General features: G+C 44.5%; 3 protein-coding genes across 3 annotated transcripts; 1 reads left to right on the top strand and 2 right to left on the bottom strand.

Annotated features, from left to right (window-relative positions):
- The first annotated feature begins 8,509 nt into the window (after window positions 1–8,509).
- Window positions 8,510–9,950, top strand: LOC128302940 (zinc finger protein 333). The gene is made up of 2 exons (XM_053039792.1): window positions 8,510–9,095; window positions 9,190–9,950. Exons 1-2 carry the CDS (start codon window positions 8,510–8,512, stop codon window positions 9,948–9,950), a joined length of 1,347 nt encoding a protein of 448 aa, XP_052895752.1.
- A 76-nt stretch (window positions 9,951–10,026) lies between these two features.
- LOC128301318 (all trans-polyprenyl-diphosphate synthase PDSS2-like) lies at window positions 10,027–14,414 on the bottom strand. Its single transcript, XM_053037731.1, has 3 exons — window positions 12,887–14,414; window positions 11,254–11,999; window positions 10,027–11,190 (listed from the first exon to the last, which is right to left on the bottom strand). Exons 1-3 carry the CDS (start codon window positions 13,222–13,224, stop codon window positions 10,919–10,921), a joined length of 1,356 nt encoding a protein of 451 aa, XP_052893691.1. The 5' UTR covers window positions 13,225–14,414; the 3' UTR covers window positions 10,027–10,918.
- A 407-nt stretch (window positions 14,415–14,821) lies between these two features.
- LOC128304114 (all trans-polyprenyl-diphosphate synthase PDSS2-like) lies at window positions 14,822–18,090 on the bottom strand. Its single transcript, XM_053041249.1, has 4 exons — window positions 17,747–18,090; window positions 15,646–15,972; window positions 15,168–15,580; window positions 14,822–15,093 (listed from the first exon to the last, which is right to left on the bottom strand). The coding sequence occupies exons 1-4, from the start codon at window positions 18,088–18,090 to the stop codon at window positions 14,822–14,824; spliced, it is 1,356 nt and encodes a 451-aa protein (XP_052897209.1).
- Between the last annotated feature and the right edge of the window lie 3,541 nt (window positions 18,091–21,631).

Genomic DNA, 21,631 nt, shown 5'->3' with positions numbered 1-21,631 from the left:
GACCAAAATTGCTGTACTAGATGCTACCTCTTCCGTGGATGCTCTCCTGGTACTATACACTCGGAAACTGGAGTTTTCGAAGAAATTTTTCACGACCAACGGGAAAGTTAGTGTTTAAACATTGCAAAGCTTTCGGTGGTTTCGAGCAAAATTGCTGTACTAGGTGCTCCTTCGTGGATGCTCTCCTGATATCGGAAATTTGTAATTTGAATTTGGAAATTTGGAAACAGCTGGTTTTGTATGGAATTTCGTACTAGCCGACGGAATGTTTGAGCGAAATGAAGGATGCTCTCCGTTTCATCCATCTTCATTAAACTAGTGAACGCTCTCACGGGTTTGATAGTATGTAATGCAATAGTGATGGGCAAATTTATTCCACGCTGCAGGTTATTTTACCTGCAGCGCAAATTTATTCCACGTCTTGAAAAACATGCTCTCCTGGTATCGGAAATCTGAAAACAATTGTGTGCGCGGCAACGGTATAGTGGTTTTCACAATTGAGCAGCTGATTTGGTCATTGGACAAATTTGTCAGCATTTTGGCAACTCTCGTGGCCCTGCACCTAATGGATCAAAGAATGCTATAAAACATGATCAATTGTTGAAAAAGTTCAGTAGGTAGGAGCTCACCACAGAAATCAACTTTTAATTTTTGTTCATCGCCTAAAACATCTACATGAGCGGAACAGGTTGCTAAGAAATTTGGCTGATTGTTACCGAAAAAGTAAGCCGATTGGAAACTGTACCTTGGGCGAAAAAATCGTAGAAGGCGTTGGACTAATCAAGAATCATAAATGAACGTAAATCGTAGAAAATGTGATCCAAGTAGTGGCGTTATGGTTCTCCTTAGCTCATACAAACGTTTATATATAGACTAGCTTAACGGCCCGGTTTCAGGGTTACGCAATAGAATTCTGAGTTGTAAGCAAGGGAACTTTGTTTTTGATACTTTGCTGATGTTTGTTTGATCATGGAGGTAGACTTTTAACACAAAAACTTGTCTTGATTTTAGTTTTCAAATGCTAAAAGCTATGCAAATCTAACCGGCTGTGCATATCACAAATTACTATTATTCTTATACAAAATTTGCGTTGTTTGCTTAATGGGATACACAATGTTAAACAATCCACTAAATAACAAATAAATAAAAGAATCGAAATACACAACTTAGTAACTCGCTCATTCTGTATTGCAAATCGTACTGGACTATATTCCTGTTATCAAGACTCGGGTTACAAGTCACGGTGATTAACAGATCTGGTTTGCCCAAAAGCACAAACAATGATCATTGATTTTTGATACTGTGCCCTCATGTATCCGCGGCAACTGAGTGTTGCATGGCGAATATCCTGGAAGCACTGCGAGCGAACCAATTCGATGGCAAAGTGCTCCTTGGATGCTGTAGTTGTAAATTCCACCACGTGCTGCTTCTCGAAATTGGCGCACGTATGATTGTAGCTCCATTTAGAAGAGTACAGATACAGTAGTAACTGGTGTTGGTAGTGATATAGCCGGTTCCGTTATTGTAGTCGAAGATGGTGATGGCCCTGGCGGACCATTTGATGAAGATGATTAGGGGTGGCCCAGCGGCGGATCAAACGGTAGGCGGAGTAGGCTCCTTCTTACTGCGCTTTTCGCCTTGTCTCATTTCAAGTCCCCTCAATGTTCCCCTTTCCTCCTGCCTCGTTTTTAAAATTAGAGGCCCCAACTATAATTCCACCCTGGGCCTCCAAGGGGATTGATCCTCCACTGACCTTATACACACACACTAGCATCCTCTTTCCGATATTTTTTTTTACTGCATTGGCTGCACCGGGTTAGTATCGGAGCGGGTCACAGTGCCTGTATTGGTCGGTAACTTGAACGGCATTATATATCTGGTCGACATGGTACGTACGAGACATACGTGCTCCGACCATTCGTGCTAGAGTTCTGGCAAAACAAAAAAACTCAAGGCTTCAAGCGTTTGGCTTCAAAGCAAAACAAAAAAAACGAGGTCGAACAAGAAAAAGGCATCATCCTGCTGCGTTACACGGCTAACGATTCATTCGGGTGATCCCGGGAGTCAGCACCCGGTTCACCCTTACGTCATCACACCCCGATGTTTGACTTGCATTTGCAGGCTCATGCAGTGCTGCACCACACGGTACCCCTCAGTTTGCTTGTTGAGATTATACCGAGATGGAATGTTGCCCAAAAAAAACGACTGCCAAATAAAAGTGAAAACATATAGGAAAACATGAAACCAAACAACCGACAAGAGAGAGAGAGAGAGATAGAGAGAAAGAGAGAGAGAGAGATAGAGAGGGAAGAAAATGAAAAACCAATGCCACCCAACGCAAATGTAGTGATAATATTTTCGAGCTTTTCACGCTTTTCCCTCTCGGGTTTGTGTGTTCTTATTTCGCAAGGGTGGTGATTGTTTTTTTCTGTCTCTCTTGTTATTTTATTCGTGCGCGCGTGTGTATGTGTATTCTTTCATTAGGGTCAGTTGATTTGCCATTATTAAGCCAATGCATCAATTTGCGCAAGGGAACCGAATGTGACGAAACAATTATAATCGCTATGAAAACGCACAAAAATGTGGTTTCGACTGTAATCTGTAATCGTCCGTCTCTCGGGGGTTTTGAGGTCTCCCCATCCCTACCGTTTTCGGATTGTGGTGTATAATGAAGCAGATGAATCATTGTGCTAGGAGTATTTTTTCTCTATCGCTTCATATCTAATTTTGCTTTGACACAGCCGTGACGTTAGCTCGGGCACCATAGATTAATGCCATGGGATAAGGTGTAACAGGGTAACAACTGTACTGTACTGTAAAGCAATTGCACCATAAGCAGCAGAATCAGGAACATGATCAAGTGGAGAATGATTTGTGGTCAAGAATACGTAGCAGCAGAGTCCGTCCAGCGTACACGGGAACCTGATGGGACCAGTGGAGGATCAATCTCCTTGGAGGTCCAGGGCGGAATTGCAGTTGGGGCCTCTAATTTCCAAAACGATTAAGGAGGACATTGAGACCCTTTAAAAATGAGACAAAGCGAAAAGCGCAGTAAGAAGGAGCCTACTCCGCCTACCGTTTGGTCCGCCCTAATCCATAACGGTGGAGAACCATAACGCCAGTGGAGGATCAATGCCCTTGGAGCTGGGCGGAATTTTTGAAGGAGGGCCTATAATTTTGCTACGGCATTATCGGTGTTAGGGAGGTGTACTTCAAACATGATTTAACAACACCAGCAAAGTCTCGGAAAGAAAGCTCCTTTGCATACACCTCAGAGTTCTGTTGCGTAGCCTTGTAAACGGGCCTATATATACAATGCCACTACTTGGATCACATTTTCTACGATTTACGTACATTTACGATACCCGATTAGTCCAACACCTTTCACGATTTTTCGCCCAAGGTACAGTTTTCAATCGGTTGACGTTACGGTAACGATCAGAGAAATTTCTTAGAAACCTGTTTCGCTATTGTTTATGTTTTAGGCGATGAACAACACAATTGTTTTCAGATTTCTGATACCAGGAGAGCATGTTTTTCAAGAGGTGACATTTGCAGCTTGGGACAAATTTGCCCATCACATTGCATTGCATACTATCAAAACCGTGAGAACGATCGCTAGTGTAAGAAAGACGGATGAAACGGAAAGTATCCTTTATCTCGCTCAAACTCTCCGTCGGATGGTACGAAATTCCAAACAAACCAGCTATTTTCAGATTGCCGATACCAGGAGAGCATACCACGGAAGAGGTAGCACCTAGTACAGCAATTTTGCTCGAAAACCACCGAAAAACTGCTTCAAAAACTACCAGTTTTCGAATGTTTAGTACCAGGAGAGCATACCACGGAAGAGGTAGCTCCTGGTACTGCGCCGTAAGGTATGCAATGTTTATACACTAACTTTGCAACCAACATGCAATGCAATGCGCCGTAAGGTATGCAATGTTTATACACTACCTTTCCATACAAACCAGCTGTTTTCAAATTTCCGTTACCAGGAGAGCATGAATTTCAAGAGGTAACACCTGGTACCAGCAGAGCAAGATGGCGCCCAACAATTCATGAAATGTTTCATGAAATATTTCATGAAATATTTCACGAAAATTTCATGAAAATTTCATGAAATATTTCATGAAATATTTCATGAAACATTTCATGAAACATTTCATGAATGAAATTTTTATGAATGAAATTTTTATGAATGAAATTTTTATGAATGAAATTTGAATGAATAAAATTTTTATGAATGAAATTTTTATGAATGAAATTTGTATGAAAGAAATTTTTATGAATGAAATATGAATGAAATTTGTATTAATGAAATTTTTATGAATGAAATTTTTATGAATGAAATTTTTATGAATGAAATTTATATGAATGAAATGTTTCATGAATGAAATTTTTATGAATGGAATTTTTATGAATGAAATTTTTATTAACGAAATTTTTATGAATGAAATTTTTATGAATGAAATTTTTATGAATGAAATTTTTATGAATGAAATTTTTATGAATGAAATTTATATGAATGAAATGTTTCATGAATGAAATTTTTATGAATGGAATTTTTATGAATGAAATTTAAATGAATGAAATTCATTCATAAAAATTTCATTCATGAAACATTTCATTCATAAAAATTTCATTCATAAAAATTTCATTCATAAAAATTTCATTCATAAAAATTTCATTAATAAAAATTTCATTCATAAAAATTCCATTCATAAAAATTTCATTCATGAAACATTTCATTCATATAAATTTCATTCATAAAAATTTCATTCATAAAAATTTCATTCATAAAAATTTCATTCATAAAAATTTCATTCATGAAATGTTTCATGAAATGTTTCATGAAATATTTCATGAAATATTTCATGAAATTTTCATGAAATTTTCATGAAATATTTCATGAAATATTTCATGAAATTTTCATGAAATTTTCGTGAAATATTTCATGAAATATTTCATGAAACATTTCATGAATTGTTGGGCGCCATCTTGCTCTGCTGGTACCAGGTGTTACCTCTTGAAATTCATGCTCTCCTGGTAACGGAAATCTGAAAACAGCTGGTTTGTATGGAAAGGTAGTGTATAAACATTGCATACCTTACGGCGCATTGCATTGCATGTTGGTTGCAAAGTTAGTGTATAAACATTGCATACCTTACGGCGCAGTACCAGGTGCTACCTCTTCCGTGGATGCTCTCCTGGTACTATACATTCGAAAACTGGTAGTTTTCGAAGAAAATTTTCAAGAAAAACGGGAAAGTTAGTGTTTAAACATTGCATACCTTTAGGCGATTTTCAGCCAAAATTGCTGTACTAGCTGCTACCTCTTCCGTGGATGCTCTCCTGGTACTATACATTCGAAAACTGGTAGTTTTTGAAGCAGTTTTTCGGTGGTTTTCGAGCAAAATTGCTATTCAAGGTGCTACCTCTTCTCTGGTATGCTCTCCTGGTATCGGAAATCTGAAAACAGCTGGTTTGTATGGAATTTCGTACCAGCCGATAGAAAGTTTGAGCGAGTAGAAGGAAGCTTTCCGTTTCAACCTTCTTCCTTCCACTAGCGAACGTTCTCACGGGTTTGATAGTATGCAATGCAATGTGATGGGCAAATTTGTCCCAAGCTGCAAATGTCACCTCTTGAAAAACATGCTCTCCTGGTATCAGAAATCTGAAAACAATTGTGTGCGCGGCAACGGTATAGTGGTTTTCACAGTTGACCAGCTGATTTGGTCATTGGACAAATTTGTCAGCATTTTGGCAACTCTCGTGGCCCTGCACCTAATGGATCAAAGAATGCTATAAAACATGATCAATTGTTGAAAAAGTTCAGTAGGTAGAAGCTCACCACAGAAATCAAGCGTTAATTTTTGTTTATCACCTAAAACATCGACGTGAGCTAATTTTTAAAAATTAGAGGCCCCAACTATAATTCCGCCCTGGGCCTCCAAGGGGATTGATCCTCCACTGATATTACCTCCAGGCGTGTTCTTCGATTCTTTTTCGATTTTCGGGATAAAATGTGCCAGCATTACAAGCTATAGCGCTATATAACCAAGGAAGATATTTTTGATAATTTTTTAGCTTTCTTAATTAAATATTTTGCTATGAATTAACTCTGCTGTTAAATTTCCAATAATCGCACAATCGGCACAAATTTTTTGGGGCCGGCCCAACACGGCGAGGCCCTAGGCGACCGCCTACTCCACCTACCGTTTGATCCGCCGCTGCAGTAGATTATAAAATGGGTGCCACATTTGCTGAAATGCGTAAGGATTCTTCATCCGCAATACTTTTTTTTATGATTCGATTTGTGGCAATGCCTGTAAACTGGAGCCACCACTATACACCTGAATCTAGAAACCGACAACGGAGTGGACATCAGAAGGTATCCAGAACAAGAATCTTGACCTCAAGAACCTCAACAAGTAGATAGATAACAGGGAATTAGTATAAAAAAGTCCCTCAAATGCGATAATTCATCATAAAAACACTACGTTACGTAACGTAACAACAAGTTGAGCAGCCCAGCCCTTTCAGCGTTGCGTAATAAATGGATGTCCCCTGAAGGTATCGATCGACTGATGGAATTAGTAGGTGCAAGAAACTAACAAGTTCAGAAAAGTTTGAAATGGTAGGCTAAGGCCCAGACATTCTGATATTCCTGCCCCATGAAAAGAAAATAAACCATTTGGTTGTACACCGCCAAAAGTGAGTGAATAAAACAAGATCATCAACGCACCGAACAAACATACTATAATTAATGATCGTCCGTCTTCGATTGGACTTTTATCAACCCTAATTGTTCTATTGTTGCGTTGTTGTTTTTTTTCATGTACAAAAAAGTGCAACGCTAACCACCCCTCGGCCGGGGGCGATTTTCCCCGTGAAAAATCAAACACCTAACCCATCCACAGCCGCCCAGGGACCGAAAGGAAAAAACCCGCTGATAAAGCGTACATAAAACCAACAGCACCCTCTCGCTGCGCGAAACGCATCCTAATTGAATCGTAATGCAATGTAAACAGAATGAACCGAAATGAACCCCTTTTTTCCGGGATGATTGAACGATGCGCCGGTTGAAAGGGGTGCCAACCCGCACAAACCCCTTTTTTCGCGGGATCGTTTGCTGCTGGCCTACCATGCACCACCATTCGGAGCTACCATTCGGAAGAAAAACAATTCAAAAACCTCCCTGCAGCCCACTTTTCCCTGTGCCATGCCCGTCGGGCACGGACTAAGCTGACTGAATGGCTTTTTGTCGCTCATAAAGTCCGGTTGAGGGTTGCGATGAAGGGTGCGGATGAGAAGGGTGGGTAGTGCGGTACTAGGCCACAGGTTGTACCACAGGTTCTTCTGTCGAACGGCAAACAAAAAAAAACATAAGATTCTAACATCCTCCTGCCTGGGTGACGAGAGGGTCAACCCCACGGGATCGGATACCGGATTGTAGTCATTTAAAGAGCATAAGTGTGCCCCGGCGCATGCCATCGATTAACCGCAGCAGGAAGCAGCAAGCGCCCTTTTTCGATGTCCGGAAAGGAGGGTGCGCGTAAGGGCTTATCCGCCTCTCTGCTCTGCTTCCAGCCGAATCATTTACCCTGCAGAGGGCTTTATTGCAGCGAAACTGACCGACGCATTGAACGGAGGGGAAGGGAAGGGAAGGGAAGAGCGAATTGCCCAACAAGCAGAAGTAGCTGATCTTTATCAATTCATTTAAAAACTATTATGCGGTGCTGTACGTGACCCTTCGGAATGTCGTGAGATTTTTAGCACTTGCTGTCGCCGCATCACCGTCCTTTGCGGCTCCGCAAGGTTTGCTGGCTGTTTGTTTCGTCCTCGTATTTCGGGCCACTTTCGCCAGCAGCCCGCAGCCACTCCCTAGCGTGACTTCGTATTGGTTTCCCTCCCATCGCATTTTGTCTCATTTTTGGCAAACCTTCCGGGAGTCACGCAGGGAGGAGTCACCGTGTTTGATCGGGTTTCGTTCCGGTTCGCTTTCGTAGGGGACGGGGTCTCCGTACGGTTCAGCGATACAGGACATCTTTCCCTCGCTGGCGGGTGTACGTTTCCACACTTGCTAATGCGTTTGGCAAAAAGCTATACCGGCCGCAAACACCCGACAAGAAACCGGCCGTGCGAGCGTACCACCTGATCCCGATTCCCGGATTCGGACCTGTCCTCTGCACTGGGAAGGGGGCGGCCTGAGTCCTGAGTGAGTGTTTGCAGCGATTCTATATAAAACATGGCGTACGGGAGGTGTTGAGCTGCAGAACGAGTTGGCACGTGACCACGCGAGGTTGTCGTATCCTGGCGAAGATTTTAAAGGATTAGTTAGTGATTGTGTTGTTCGGAATTCCACAGCGAGTGAATATCTGGAAAGGATGCTACATGCATCCAGCATACTTTAGCGCTGTTGCCTTGCGAGCTGTTACCTGTTGCGGAGTTACCTTCGATTCGTGCTATTGAGTTATTTCGCGTCTCTCCCAACCGGTGGTGCCAAATGTTTCCATCGGCCACCTTTGCGACGACACCGGGTGCCGAAGGTTCGCCACCATTCGGGCGAAAGTTTCGCCCGGAGATTGATCTCCACCTGAACGCTAGTCCCGAACCGATGTCCGATGGATACGAAGGTTACGCCGAGCTGTCCTCACAATCGTCCACATCCGCAACGATTCCAACGCGCGCCGGATCACCCTCGACATCCGTTTGTGCGCTCGGATTTCTACCGATCGATTCCGTGTCGAAGGGTTATGTGGCGGAGGAGGTGTGCCTTAAGGTGGCCCACCATTCCACGATCGGTGCATCAGCGAACCCACGCACGACAATGATACGGAAATCGTCTTCCACGGGACTGCTAACGACGAACGAATCAGCCACGGCAATGAAAAGCTCCAACTGGATCCGCTCGATCCGGTTGGCTAGTGATGTGCGAAGTTTCAACGCACTGCTAGAGCTCACCACAACCCATCTGCTACGCGTACGACTCACCGGGGATGTGAGTAACGGTGAGGAGTTGAAGCTGTGGTTCTCCGAGGACGTGATAGCGCACATGCAAATACCTTTCCTTACGCCAATTAACATTCAAAGTAAGTGATCTGAACGGGAAATAATGCATACATACCGTACGATAAAGCTAACTCCCCAAACATTGTCTACCTTTGGCCGTTTTTCCCTAACTAGGACAAAATTGTTACGTTTGTCACCTGTGCCAGAAGTCGTACGAATATCCCAACCCGCTTAAAATCCATCTGGCCACCAGCTGCAATCGGGAACCGATCTCGATCCTCTGGCACCGTTTACATCAAGCACTTGCGACCCGTTACAGTGGTCCATTCAGTCCGCTGTATGACTTCCAGCCGTGGCGAAATTCCGCTTTTCGGCCCGTACTTAATGCGCACGTCGTCAAAATGGATCACATTTCACCTCCCTCGCCGCACCGCCACCGACTTCATCATCCACCGCCGGTCGAACCGGTACCGGCGGATGAGCCGACCGGTGCGCATCTGGTCACTGCCGCCCACCTGGAAACGATCGTCAGCAATATGGGATCCTCGAAGCAGGGGCACGTGTGCATCTACTGTGGCAAGTTGTACTCGCGCAAGTATGGTTTGAAAATTCACATACGAACGCATACCGGGTTTAAGCCGCTCAAGTGTCAGTACTGTCTGCGACCGTTCGGCGATCCGAGCAATCTGAACAAACACATCCGGCTGCATCGGCAGCACGATGGTTCGCTGTATGAGTGTAATCTGTGCGGCAAAAAGCTGGCCCGTCGAAGGGATTTACAGCGCCATCTGCAGGCGCGGCATAACAGCACACAGATCATTGACCAGTCGACCACGTCAGAGGATGACGATGATGATGATGATGATGGGGAAGAAGATGGGGAGGCGGGCCAACGGAGGAGTACAGGCAGCGGGCGTCGAGAAGCTGATAGTTGAGGCAATGCCCGATTTAGTCTTGCTATGTCATCCTACAGGGAAGCACAACTAACACCCGACCTGCAGCGATCGTACGTTGGGTTTTGTTAAGTTTATATCTTTTCCATCAACAGTGTTTTAAATAGTTAACTACATTATAACAAAGATGTAAACACATACAGAGGTGAAACCGTTTGGCGAGCACGTGGTATCGCGCGAAAGTAAACCATAGGAAAGGCAACGAAACAGAAATACAACCATAACAAAACACAACCAATAGCCCACTTAGCATTATTGAGGTCCGCTGGACCGAGTACGATTTGTCCTAAACAGCTTAAAAACAAAACACTGCAGCGATCCCTTGTGAACCACCATTTAACTAGTGCGGTTCAAACCTAACAACTGTTTCTCCTCGAATTGCAGGTGAGTGTGAGGCGCCAAAAGCTTAGTCTGATTGTTTTACAAATTTACAAATCTACACATGGATTGTGCATGGATTGATGTTTTGTCATCGATGTAACGAAAGCATACGTATTGTTAACAATTTTCTAACAGTTTCTACAAACGTATTGAATCGCTGGTTGTTGCCACGATGCAGACAATACATCTGGGAACAACAACAGCTCTAAAGGTAGAGTAATGAAGCTACTTTTTCTTGTAAAGTAGTTTTCCTGTTTTTTTTTACTTACACACATCAATTGCTCTAATGAACTAAATTCCCGCTTTGAAAACACTGCCTCATATTCTATCTACCATAATCATAAAAATTCACACTCTGGACGGAATGGTACGTTTTGCTGTGTAGCATTTTAGCTGCTTGCTAAAACAGTCATTGTCGATCAAATACCCTTGCTCGCTCTCATCAGCTAACTCTTTTCCGTGACATTGATTTCCCGATTGGCGGTACAGACGGGCGTCGGACGAAAAGAGCCCTGAAAAGACGTGAGTTGCGATGCGTCATTTAGTGCTTGATGGTACCGCGACGTTCGCTAGATGTCCTGCATGGCAAGGATAATGTTTTGCAGCGCGGTTCGTGCGTCCGACGGTGGCAGCTCGTTCAGTACATCCATCGCGGCAAGGCTGTGTTTCTTCTGCAGTGCGCGTGTCCGCTCCAAGCCCGGTCCTTTCAAAACTGCTGCATGGACCTTGCCAAAATCTACGCTATCCACCGAAACTAGCCCCTTTTGAATTTCGTCGTACAGTGAGGGATCGTGATCGAGATGGAACAGAACCGGTGCGGACACTAAGCTAAATTGTCCACCTGAAACATAGAACAATGTTAACAAACTCTCCCGTTTTATTGCCGTCTTTCTGATGTTCTTACCCGAAGGAAGCTGATCACTGTTGAACGGTTCCAGATCGATACAGGCCTGCCATGCTAGGGAGAGATGCTTCCCAAACATGTAGCCGCGCCGTTGCAAGGCTTCCGGCTGTCCGGCCAGCATCATCGCACCCTGGCAGCTTTTCCCCAGCAAACTTCCCGCCCCGAGTATGTGCCGCAGGGCCCACTCCTTCTCCGGATTGCCCATCACACCGGCCAAGCTGAGCGGTTGCGTGTTGTCGATTGCATCACCGAAGCTAAGATCCACATTCGATCCGCTGCTACCAATGCTACCAGCTACCGGTGATTCTAGTGGACGCGATGGCACCGGATTGTTCTGTTGATCCCGTTCGCCGAAGAAGTTCGATTCGGCCAAATCCCGTACGGCCGATGAGATAAGCTCGATGAGCGGTTGATTGCGGAGACCGGCCAGCTGCAGGCAAGCGTTCCCGAGCAGATAGTCCCCGCTCAGCAGGGCAATCTTGTTGCCAAAGATGGTATCGCTGTCGCTGCCCAGCTCATTGCCGGCACCGTCCAACGGTTGCAGATTGACCAGTCCCTGGTGGACGAGATGGGCGGTACGGATCATTTCCGTAATTTCCGCCAATCCACGCTGCGACTGCAGAACGCCGGCACTTTTATCCTGTTCCAGATCCGGTACCGTCGGTGCATGCCCGACCGCTTTGGAGACGAGCAAAACAATTAGTCCCCAGGCTTGCATGTTGTTTTTGCCGTTGTAGATCAGTATTCTGAAAGAAAGACAGTTCTATTAATGTGTGTGTTTTTGCCTTATTAAGGAACTAATCAAGTGATACAATAAGGTTGAAACGTATTAAGTTTAATAAAATTGCACAATATTTGCATTTTAAGTGTCAACAATGTTAGTTCCTCAAATAATGAAGATTTAAAGTTTACTCTAGTGTAGATAAATCTGTCCCTGAACCCGATAAATCCTTGAAGATTCATGAATCTCACAAGAATCTTGGATCCGGTTTGAGCATTCATGTCCTTGATTGTTCTATTAAGTCGACGCTACGTGCTTTTGACACACTTTTTGACGCACTCGATCTATCCATCAAGCTCTAGCGCCGAATCGATTGAATCTACCGGTAAAGTCTTATGTTCATGTATCTTTTAGGATTTCTTGAATCTAAGAGGCTTCAGGAACCTTGGAGGGTTAATCAATCTCTGAGGAGTTCTTGGATCTATTAGGTTTCATGAATATTGGAAGAGTCGACTCATAAGTTACGTGACTCCTTACTGAACATTCAAACAAAAAATGCTTCTCAAAAGATTCATTAAACATTAGATTATTCTTTGTTCCTCGTATGCACAACATAAGACAGATAGCAAATATTTGCGTCATTCCACAAATCAGCCAAACTAAGGACGGTGAAGATCTACCGATTGCTTATGACGTCAAAATACGATCGCTTTCAACAGATACGGCTTTGATGTATGTCCACACTACGCCAAAATTTTAAATTTCAAAACCGGTTTTATGATGTCAGTGTTACAATGGGAAAAACACAGAGAAGGGAAAACCTGTAAAAATGTCGACCAAACAGCATTCCATCGTGCGTTCGTTGTAAACTGATACAACTTAAAAGAAAATTAAAATTTACATGCTACTCACTTGGCTGTACGAAGCAGTGGATGGTTGCTGCCGACCAGCTTCCGCAGGTGCAGCGCTACGTTGGCAATTTCATCGCTCAGCAGCCACCGAAGACTGAGGAACGACGTCGGATAGCCAACGATCTTTTCCGCCTCACTGACCGCCCGATTCCAGTCGTGCTTGGGCACAGGTTTCGGTGCCTGCTTCTCGTGCCTTATCAAACCAGAAGCGATACACCGTCGTGGAACCGTCGTTTCTAGCATCTGGCCTGGGATGGTCGTGGCTAGCTTCTGCACGGCACTCTTCTGCAAATGTGTCCGCAGGCGGGCCTGCATTGCGTACATTCTAGCGAGCGACATCTTTTCTTCGATGGAGTCGGGCGTGTATGCGAGGGTTTCCAACCACGATCACCAATATTTTCCAATGCAACAGGCAACAAACGTCTTGACAAACGACACACCACAAAACACCGCACTGATCTGCTGGGTGACACACGTGAAAGTGGCACAACTTTTCTTCTTGCAATCGGAACAATGCGAATGCGATACTTGGCAGCGCTAAAGGGTGCTCTCCGCGCTCATCTTGGGCAGGAGCGCGATCGTACTGCTTTTGCGCTTATGCTCACGCGGTTGTGTTTATGCTTCGCGACGTACGGCCACGGCACTACACTGCTGCAGCTCGGCTTTCACTGGCTCTCTGCTCATCCAGGCGCGGACAATTGATCGCATCTCTCACGGCCACCACCTGCCCGCTTGTTGTATCAATTGGTTAAATAGGAAAAAGTGAAACTTTTACAAATCAATTCCACTTCACTTTGCGGCAAAGCGATCGTTATTAGCACACACTCTGGGGCTTGGCCTCACTGCTAGTGTTGGACACGGATGGACACGATTTGCATTGCATGCACTCGCTGCAGTGGGATAGTCCACCGTTAAATAAATCCTTCCCTAGATGATCCCAAACGTGGGGAATATTTACGCAATCGAGGCGGCACTTTGCATGAACCGGAACGAAGACGTGACTGACGAAATACAAAGCAACGACATCGACTTTTATCCTAAGCCGCCTAAGGTCTGGAATTGTTCGGTTCCCTTGGACAAGAAACAGGTTTCTCACTGCTAGACCCGCGAAATATACGATGCAAAACAAACGTTTGATGATGTAACTTTCTCTACTCCTCGGTACTCGGTACGACGAACGGCATTCTCTTCCTCGAAGAAAATGTCATTTTTGTTCACGATTTCACCGCCGTAACACTTTGGCCGCTTCGTCTGCGGTGTTTAAACATTTATGAGGTACATCGTTTCACATTTTACTTCATTTCATCAACAGAATCACTAAACCTTTCCTACAATCACGTTCGTTCTGGTGAATGATTTGATTTGGATTAAATTGCATAAAATATGCGCGCACGGAAACCTTATTTACCAGTAGCAGTTGCACCGTTTTCACTCACCACGTGTTGCACGTTCGCACAACGCCATTATATCGATTTTGCACATATGTTTTAAGGTAACAATCTGTATCAATGATTATTCTTTTTGAAAAATGCCGCACAGCATGTGAGCGATTATTTACGCACTGTTGTTATTGTTTTGCAATCGCTTGACAGCTGTCAATGGCAGGCCGAGCGTTTCGGTGGCCCGATGAAAATACTGCCGTAAAGCAGTAGCGCCATCTAGCGTGCTGTGAAATAAATAATAGAAACATTGGTTTTAGTCCATGATAGAGTTCACATTGTTTTGCAATGTTGAAGGTATCGAAAACGTGACTGGAGGTTGAATAATTACAGGGAAGGATAGTAAACTCACCTACTGTTGGTTAACGGCGGCAAGGATGATCGCGCTGGCCAACTACATCAACTTTGGACTAAATCTTCTTATTGTAGACTTACGGTGTACTGTACATTTGAAATTCTTTACCATTGTCACGTGGATCTTAATTTGTCGGCTCGCGTTACAGCTCTTGCATGGCTAGAATAATATTCTGCAAAGCTCTCCTGGCGTCTGTGGCCGGCAGTTCGTTCAGTACCTTCATTGCCGCTAAGCTGTGCTTGCGTTGGAGAATCTTGGTCTTCTCCAGTCCGGGTCCTTCGAGGACCGCCGCGTGGACTTTGTTGTAGTCGATGTTGTCGACAGATCTGCGACCCTTTTCAATCTCCTCGTACAATGCACTATCGTGCTCCAGGTGGAATAGTACCGGAGCAGACACCAAACTAAATTGAGCACCTTTGGAATGGGAAATGAGGAACGGTTATTAGAAACGTGTTAGCTATACGGCCGTAGTCGCTATTCTCCCTTACCCATCGGAAGCGTCGGCAACAGGAATGGCTGTATATCGATACACGCCTGCCAAGCCAACGAAAGATGCTTGCCGAACTGATAGCCCTGCTTCTGTAGCGATTCCGGATGACCGCCCAGCATTAGCGCTCCCTGGCAACTTTTCCCCAGCAGACTACCGCCACCGAGCACGTGCCTTAGCGACCATTCCTTCTCCGGGCAACCGACAACACCATCAATCTTCATCGGTTCGGTATTGTCCTCCAGATCGCCGAAACCCAAATCATCCAGACTGTTCACGTCGGTTGCGAGTTCCTTTGCGTTTGCGCTCGGCATCGTGGGCAGCGGATTGTTCTGCTCGTCCCGTTCACCGATAAAGCTCGACTCTGCCAGATCGCGGAAGGCGCTCGAAATGAGTACGTTCAAATCTTGGTTCCTGCATGAACAAACCGTCCATTAATTGTAGTCCGATAGCCAGTGTGGGACACACTTTCCAATTACCTTAACGTTGCCACCTGCTGACAAGCGTTTGCGAGCAGATAATCACCACCGAGCAGTGCGATCTTGTTGCCAAAGATCATGTCACTGTCACCGCTCAGATCATTGCCGGCATTATCGAACGACTGCAGGTTGATCATACCCTGATGGACGAGATGCGAGGTGCGGATCATCTCCGTGACTTCGGCGAGGGCACGCTGGGAATGGAGTACACCGGCGCTCTTGTCTTGTTCCAAGTCGGGAATGGTGGCAACGTGTCCGGCCGCTTTCGACACGAGCAGCACAATCAGTCCCCATGCTTGTTGATTTTTGTCGTTATAGATCAATGTTCTGGAACGAAATTAAGGTGCGCAAAGAAACTTTAAAACTCGGACTCTCATCAGTAAACACTGCATTACAAATATGGCCCGGTTGAGTCATCCAGCAATTGTTGTCGTTTGCTTTGTTTTTATCTCTTGCTTCATCGAGCAGATCAGACGGCGGTGGGGGGAACAAAACCCAACAGCATACCAATCATAGCCCGTAGATGACCATGTAAGATTCCAACGCGCTTTATAGATGGACGTATGTTTAAACACTTTCTACAGAGCTGCAACCGTTGTGTCGTCTAGTGGCCGTGAGGCTTAACGAAGAAATTTGTATTCTTCGCGACCAGCTCTTCACGACCGATTTAAATTTTCGCTTGCTGAGTGTCAGCAAGCGGTGAAACTTTGTAACGCAACGAACGGAGCATAAAATACAGGCAGTCAACTTCGCCATCGGGAAGTGATTAATTGCTGCAATGCGCTGATGGATAGGTTACAATCACAAACAAAAAAGACTTTAAAAAAATACCACAACGAGAGTACTCGCTAATGAAGCAGTGTAAGCAGATACAGGTGATGTTGGTAATGAAGTAGAAAAAACGAGATAATTAATATTTTCCTTCACTGAAGATATTGTAATGTGGAGCTAAAAACGGTTGCTACCGTTCAGATGTTTTTAAGACGAAGAAAAAATTATAACTGATCATTAGCACTTCATTAGTCGCAAAGAAGCACTCAAGGCGAGAGATGGGAAAATTAATTAATTTCAAGGATTTAAATTGGAGTTGAAGAGTTATATAGAGTTATAATATAGATTTAGCTCTTTAACTGACTCACAAAGAATTTAACAATTTCTAACAAGCAAACTAGGGAGGGAGATGAACCTTAAAGTCATGATTTACATCGTGAGTAGAAGGTCGCTGTGAAGAATTAAATATTGTTTGTTTTGAATGACTTAATTCTCTGCGCATAAGTTACATCACAAAATGAGTTATAAATACTCTTCTTGGAGATTTGAATTAACTCACTCCCTAGAAAGATTTAACTCATTCATTCATACTGAATCATTGTGCACATCACAACACGAGATCACTTTAAATTAACTTTCATGGCCAAGAAAAGCTTAAATCTCGCTTTTTATTTATACTATTTTGTCCAAGTTTAAGACTCTCCAAGGATTGCCAAAGTTTAGAAGCACGATTTAAATACCCAACTTAACAAACTTTGTGATGATCATTCACTCGTCGGATGAGTAAATTGCGGTCAACTTTTGTAGCGGATCCAGAAAACCATCCACACCGAAGGCAAACATTTTCACCCGTGTGGTGGTAAAGCTCTCCCACCAAACATCTGGTGAATGAAAATCACAACGAATAATTTTCGGGTGGGAATGGGTTTTACTACGGAACCGGTTTTTTATTACTCGAGAAGCATAAGATACACCAGCTATGTTCGCGCACCGCGTTCCAACACGAAGCGAATGGAACACGTTTTGTTTTCTAATGGCGTAACGGTGGACCAATGTGCCCGATTGTTTCTCGAACTTTTGCCGCCATCTTTCTCAAAATGATGATCTCAAATGCTAAGATGCGCCATTTCGTTGTTGGAACTGTGGATTTCATTTTTTGGAACACTTCTGCGCTTCTGATGAGAAACACTGCGTTATACACACGATCACGATCACGATCACATATTTTATGGTAGAGAGAGTTTTAGCAACTCTGTATCATCAGCATCATCATCATCATCAGTCGTAAGATTTCACACTAAATAAAGTTCCGATGGGTAGTATGGCTTACTTGGCAGTTTTTAGCAGCGGATGATTGCTGCCGACCAGCTTCCGTAGATGCAGCGCCACGTTCGCGATCTCGTCGCTCAGTAACCACCGGAGGCTTAGAAACGATGTCGGATAGCCAACGATCTTTTCCGCCTCACTGACGGCCCGATTCCAGTCGTGCTTCTGGACGCTCTTGGTGGCCAACTTTTCCCGCAGGCCGCTGCTGGTGTTAAACCGACGCACATCCGGAAACGCTGCCGACGCACCGTAGTACACGGCCGCGGGATGCGGTTTAACTATTCGCGTCGGTACACTAGACCACTGCCCGAGCAGGCCACAGAACCGCATCGCTTTGCTCATAGCCATAGTGCTCTTTTGCTACACGCGCGCTGGTTCGTCACTATCTCCGATAGCTTTCCGGTGGGCAAGCAATGGATTGGGGTAATATGCTGTGTATTACCGTAAAGATCACCGTTTTAACTTAACACTCCATACGCACCGGACGAACGGACTGACCACGCGACCACTCGATACGACCACCTGCACTGTACTGGGGCCTCGGCACGGAACTGACTTTCTTCGCTCGTCGCGCACAGGGGTCGACGCGCAGGCGAAACTGGTTGGGTAGCCTAACATCTATTAAACCACCCAACCCCACTGCCCACCCCGCCACCTCCCCCCCCCCCCCCCCCCTCCTAACGTGTACCGAATTCCTCAGGCGGGAAGGGAAATTTCGGACAAGTCTTCACACTCCACTCGCTCCCACAACAAGGCTGGAATGAGCGGCGGCAAAGCAGGTCGATCTTGGCTGGTCTTAGATTTTTCGATGCGCATTGATAACGGTGATAAATATATTAAATATTTATAATATTTATAATATTTATTAATAATAATATAATAATATTTATTATATTTAAATATAATAAATATATATGTATGTATGTAAATATAAATTATGATAACCAGTTTATAGTAATACTCAATCTTTACTGAGACGGGACGAGTGGCGGCTTAATGCTTACAACTACTTATACATGTTATATGTGCGTGAGATACTTAGTATCTAACGAATATTATAGCTTATACTAACTTAACTAACATTAATTTAAAAATAACAAATATAATAATCTTACTTATATATATATATACCACGTGTACGCTTACAGCAACGGGTTTTCAACAAACAAACATAATCATTAATGCACCGCAGTGGGTCCACCGTTAAACAGACGCACGGGAGAGCACAATCTCCACCGTGCATTGCATTGGATGAAACGAATCAAAACGTTTCACACAGAATTCAGCGGATATTTTGTTTGCTCATCGGATGCATCAGAACTGGAGAGGAATCGAGGCAGCAAAAGCCAAACTAACCTGTATCAACAATCCGGGCCACCGCTAATGTCGGCCACCGGTTAGTACTACACCGCGCTTTCGCTCCAAACGGGTACGGGCTCCGATCGATGGTTCACTCCGATCGGATCGCGCGTGGTGGTCGCGCAATGCGTTCGCGCCAAACGGTCAGTGTCTTAGCGAAAGTTTATTGGGTGGAGCTCGGAAACTGTGTTCCCATTTTTTGTTGTTGTTAAATCATCACCCAACACTCGAACAAACCACGACGAGATGCTGCTTCAGCTGGGGGATAATGGGGGAATTTCAAGATTTCTGAGCCACGAGTTTAGTAAACGTTTTCAACACCCCCCCAAAACGTGGGGTGCCTCACGAGAGGAAAGGATTTAAAAAAGGGTCCCCTATCAGCAACTGATAATAGTATCGCTCTGCCGAGTTTATCTAGCGACCACATTGACGTTAAGCTAGCTATCGGGTTGAAGACCCCCAATCCCTCACCATCGACACATATCACATCCACAAGCGAGTGTGGAAGCATTTGCCCCAGGGTAACTTTAAGCCCGAACAAAACACGCATTATAAGGAAGGGCATTGAATGGGCACCCATGCACAGACGGAATTCGCCACCCTGTGATGGGTGCAGGAACTGTTTTTTTTTGTCCACCGTTTTTGCAGTTGATTGAACGCGACCTGTGGTTGAAGTGGCCATGCAAAGCAACAAAGCGGCATGATCTCACCATTGCTACGGGCATAATGGATACGCGGACAGCGGACTCCACCCAAAAGAAGCCCATCCGGAGCACTCACTGATGGTTTCTCCTTGGGAACCAGGCAACGATGACAGCGCAATTTTCAATAGTGCCAACCAGCGGGGCTGACTCACTCGTGCTCACCTGCGTGAGTGTGGCTAGTACGTAGCGTTTGCGTTTGCTCCCTGCGCAACGTGAAACATTTCCTGGATCCGTTGGGGTGTGATGTACACGCAACACACTTTAGTGTTTGGGGTCTCCGTGCAAACCGGTTTCCGACCCGATGATTTCCGCACAGAGGTGAGTGATCGCAGATTTGAAGGTGATCGTACCTAACGAACATCGCTAGTCGAGCTTGGTGCAGGTGTAGTCGATTCGTCTGCACGTTGGTCTATCAAGCGGATTGTATTAGATCTAGTCCTACTCGCACTGAATTCTGTTACTAATGCTGGGTGAATCTGATGTCGAAGAATCTTTATTTTAAAGATACTGCTTCCTTTCAAATTCAAAACTTGTTGATGATTCTTGAATGTCTAAAGAGTCTTGATCTAAGGCATGTTTATATATTAGCTTTTACAGTAAGGGTTGTGGAATATTGCAATCAGCTTGGGAAATCATTTATAGAATTCGGGAACAGAAGTACCACCCGAATTTATAAAAATTTCCCGAAGATTTTCTATCCTCTCTCTCTCTTACTGATACGGACCTGTTGTAGTAGTCCTCAAAAACGCTCATGGTCAAGCGTCGTCGGTTACCAATTCAATATCAATGCCTGGAGAACTTATCATTACTAAGGGCGCGCCCTTACGACCTATTATCCACCTCGCAAACAAAGCAGATGCGGATGACGTCGAGTTGCAGGATGTCAAGAGCCTCAATTATACCGGAAAAACCTGTCCCAACTGCTATTATTAGTCTGCTTGATTCTTGATGGAACTTGATCTGCCATTTCATCATTTCATCCTATCACGTCCATATATCCTCCGTCCATATAGACGACTTAAAATTACTTTACCAGGCGAGTTCTTCCGTATTATTTCAATTGCATGATCACCGGAACCTGGCAAGTCTACTCCGCTGTACGACAGTTAGTTCTTCGTACAGTTCGTAGAACTCGTCATTGTAGTAGCTCCTCCACTGTTCTTTCACACATACGGGGCCACAAATCCTTCTGAGCATCTTCCTCGCGAACGCTGTGAGTGTTTCGTCTGTTTTGGACAAAGTTCAGGCTTTAGAGGCGTATGTGAGTACTGGAACTACATAAGTTCTATATAGTAATAAGTTCTAAACCAAGCGATCGTAAATGTTTTCGAATTGCAGGGAGCCAAGAGCACCAATCTGGGAGCACCACCAGGGAAATCTGTCCCAACTGCCAAGCCCTTGAAGGACCCACCTCCCATACTGTTTATGACTTTCTTGGAACATGCTCCACCACTGATCATTTCATCTAGAATTGGTCCATTGAATTGACCTCCGTCCATTTGGACGATCTGAAAGTACTTCACGAGCTGGGTCCTTCGGTGTTATACTTGTAATATGATCACTGGGGCGTGGTGAGTCTAACCCGCTGTACGATATTCAGTTTATCGTAAAGTCCTTAGAGCTTTGTCTACTGAGTCTCCTCTACTGAGATTCTAAAAAGTCTACTGAGCTTCTTGCAACATAGGGATGAGCTTTGAACAATATCCATGGCTTAGAGGAGTATGTGAACACAGGAACTATTTAAGTTATGTACAGCCCCAGCTTCGCTTATGAATCTTCAGAGAGTCATAAATTCTCCATAAATTTCTAGAAATACGACCGATGAT

The sequence above is a fragment of the Anopheles moucheti genome, chromosome 3, assembly GCF_943734755.1.
Source record: "Anopheles moucheti chromosome 3, idAnoMoucSN_F20_07, whole genome shotgun sequence".
Taxonomy (NCBI): Eukaryota; Metazoa; Arthropoda; class Insecta; order Diptera; family Culicidae; genus Anopheles; species Anopheles moucheti.
Note: the sequence above shows the minus strand (reverse complement) of the source record. Positions and strands in the feature narration are given on the sequence as shown.

What these genes read in the sequence shown, in the direction of transcription:
- LOC128304114 (XM_053041249.1), bottom strand. Translation starts at nt 18,090, where the DNA reads ATGGCTATGAGCAAAGCGATGCGGTTCTGTGGCCTGCTCGGGCAGTGG. An exon ending in CAGCAGGTGGCAACGTTAAG is followed by an intron (nt 15,581 to 15,645) that starts GTAATTGGAAAG and finishes TTGTTCATGCAG; the next exon opens with GAACCAAGATTTGAACGTAC. An exon ending in GTTGCCGACGCTTCCGATGG is followed by an intron (nt 15,094 to 15,167) that starts GTAAGGGAGAAT and finishes CCCATTCCAAAG; the next exon opens with GTGCTCAATTTAGTTTGGTG.
- LOC128302940 (XM_053039792.1), top strand. Translation starts at nt 8,510, where the DNA reads ATGTTTCCATCGGCCACCTTTGCGACGACACCGGGTGCCGAAGGTTCG. An exon ending in TACGCCAATTAACATTCAAA is followed by an intron (nt 9,096 to 9,189) that starts GTAAGTGATCTG and finishes TTCCCTAACTAG; the next exon opens with GACAAAATTGTTACGTTTGT.
- LOC128301318 (XM_053037731.1), bottom strand. Translation starts at nt 13,224, where the DNA reads ATGTCGCTCGCTAGAATGTACGCAATGCAGGCCCGCCTGCGGACACAT. An exon ending in CCACTGCTTCGTACAGCCAA is followed by an intron (nt 12,000 to 12,886) that starts GTGAGTAGCATG and finishes TCTTTCTTTCAG; the next exon opens with AATACTGATCTACAACGGCA. An exon ending in CAGTGATCAGCTTCCTTCGG is followed by an intron (nt 11,191 to 11,253) that starts GTAAGAACATCA and finishes TCTATGTTTCAG; the next exon opens with GTGGACAATTTAGCTTAGTG.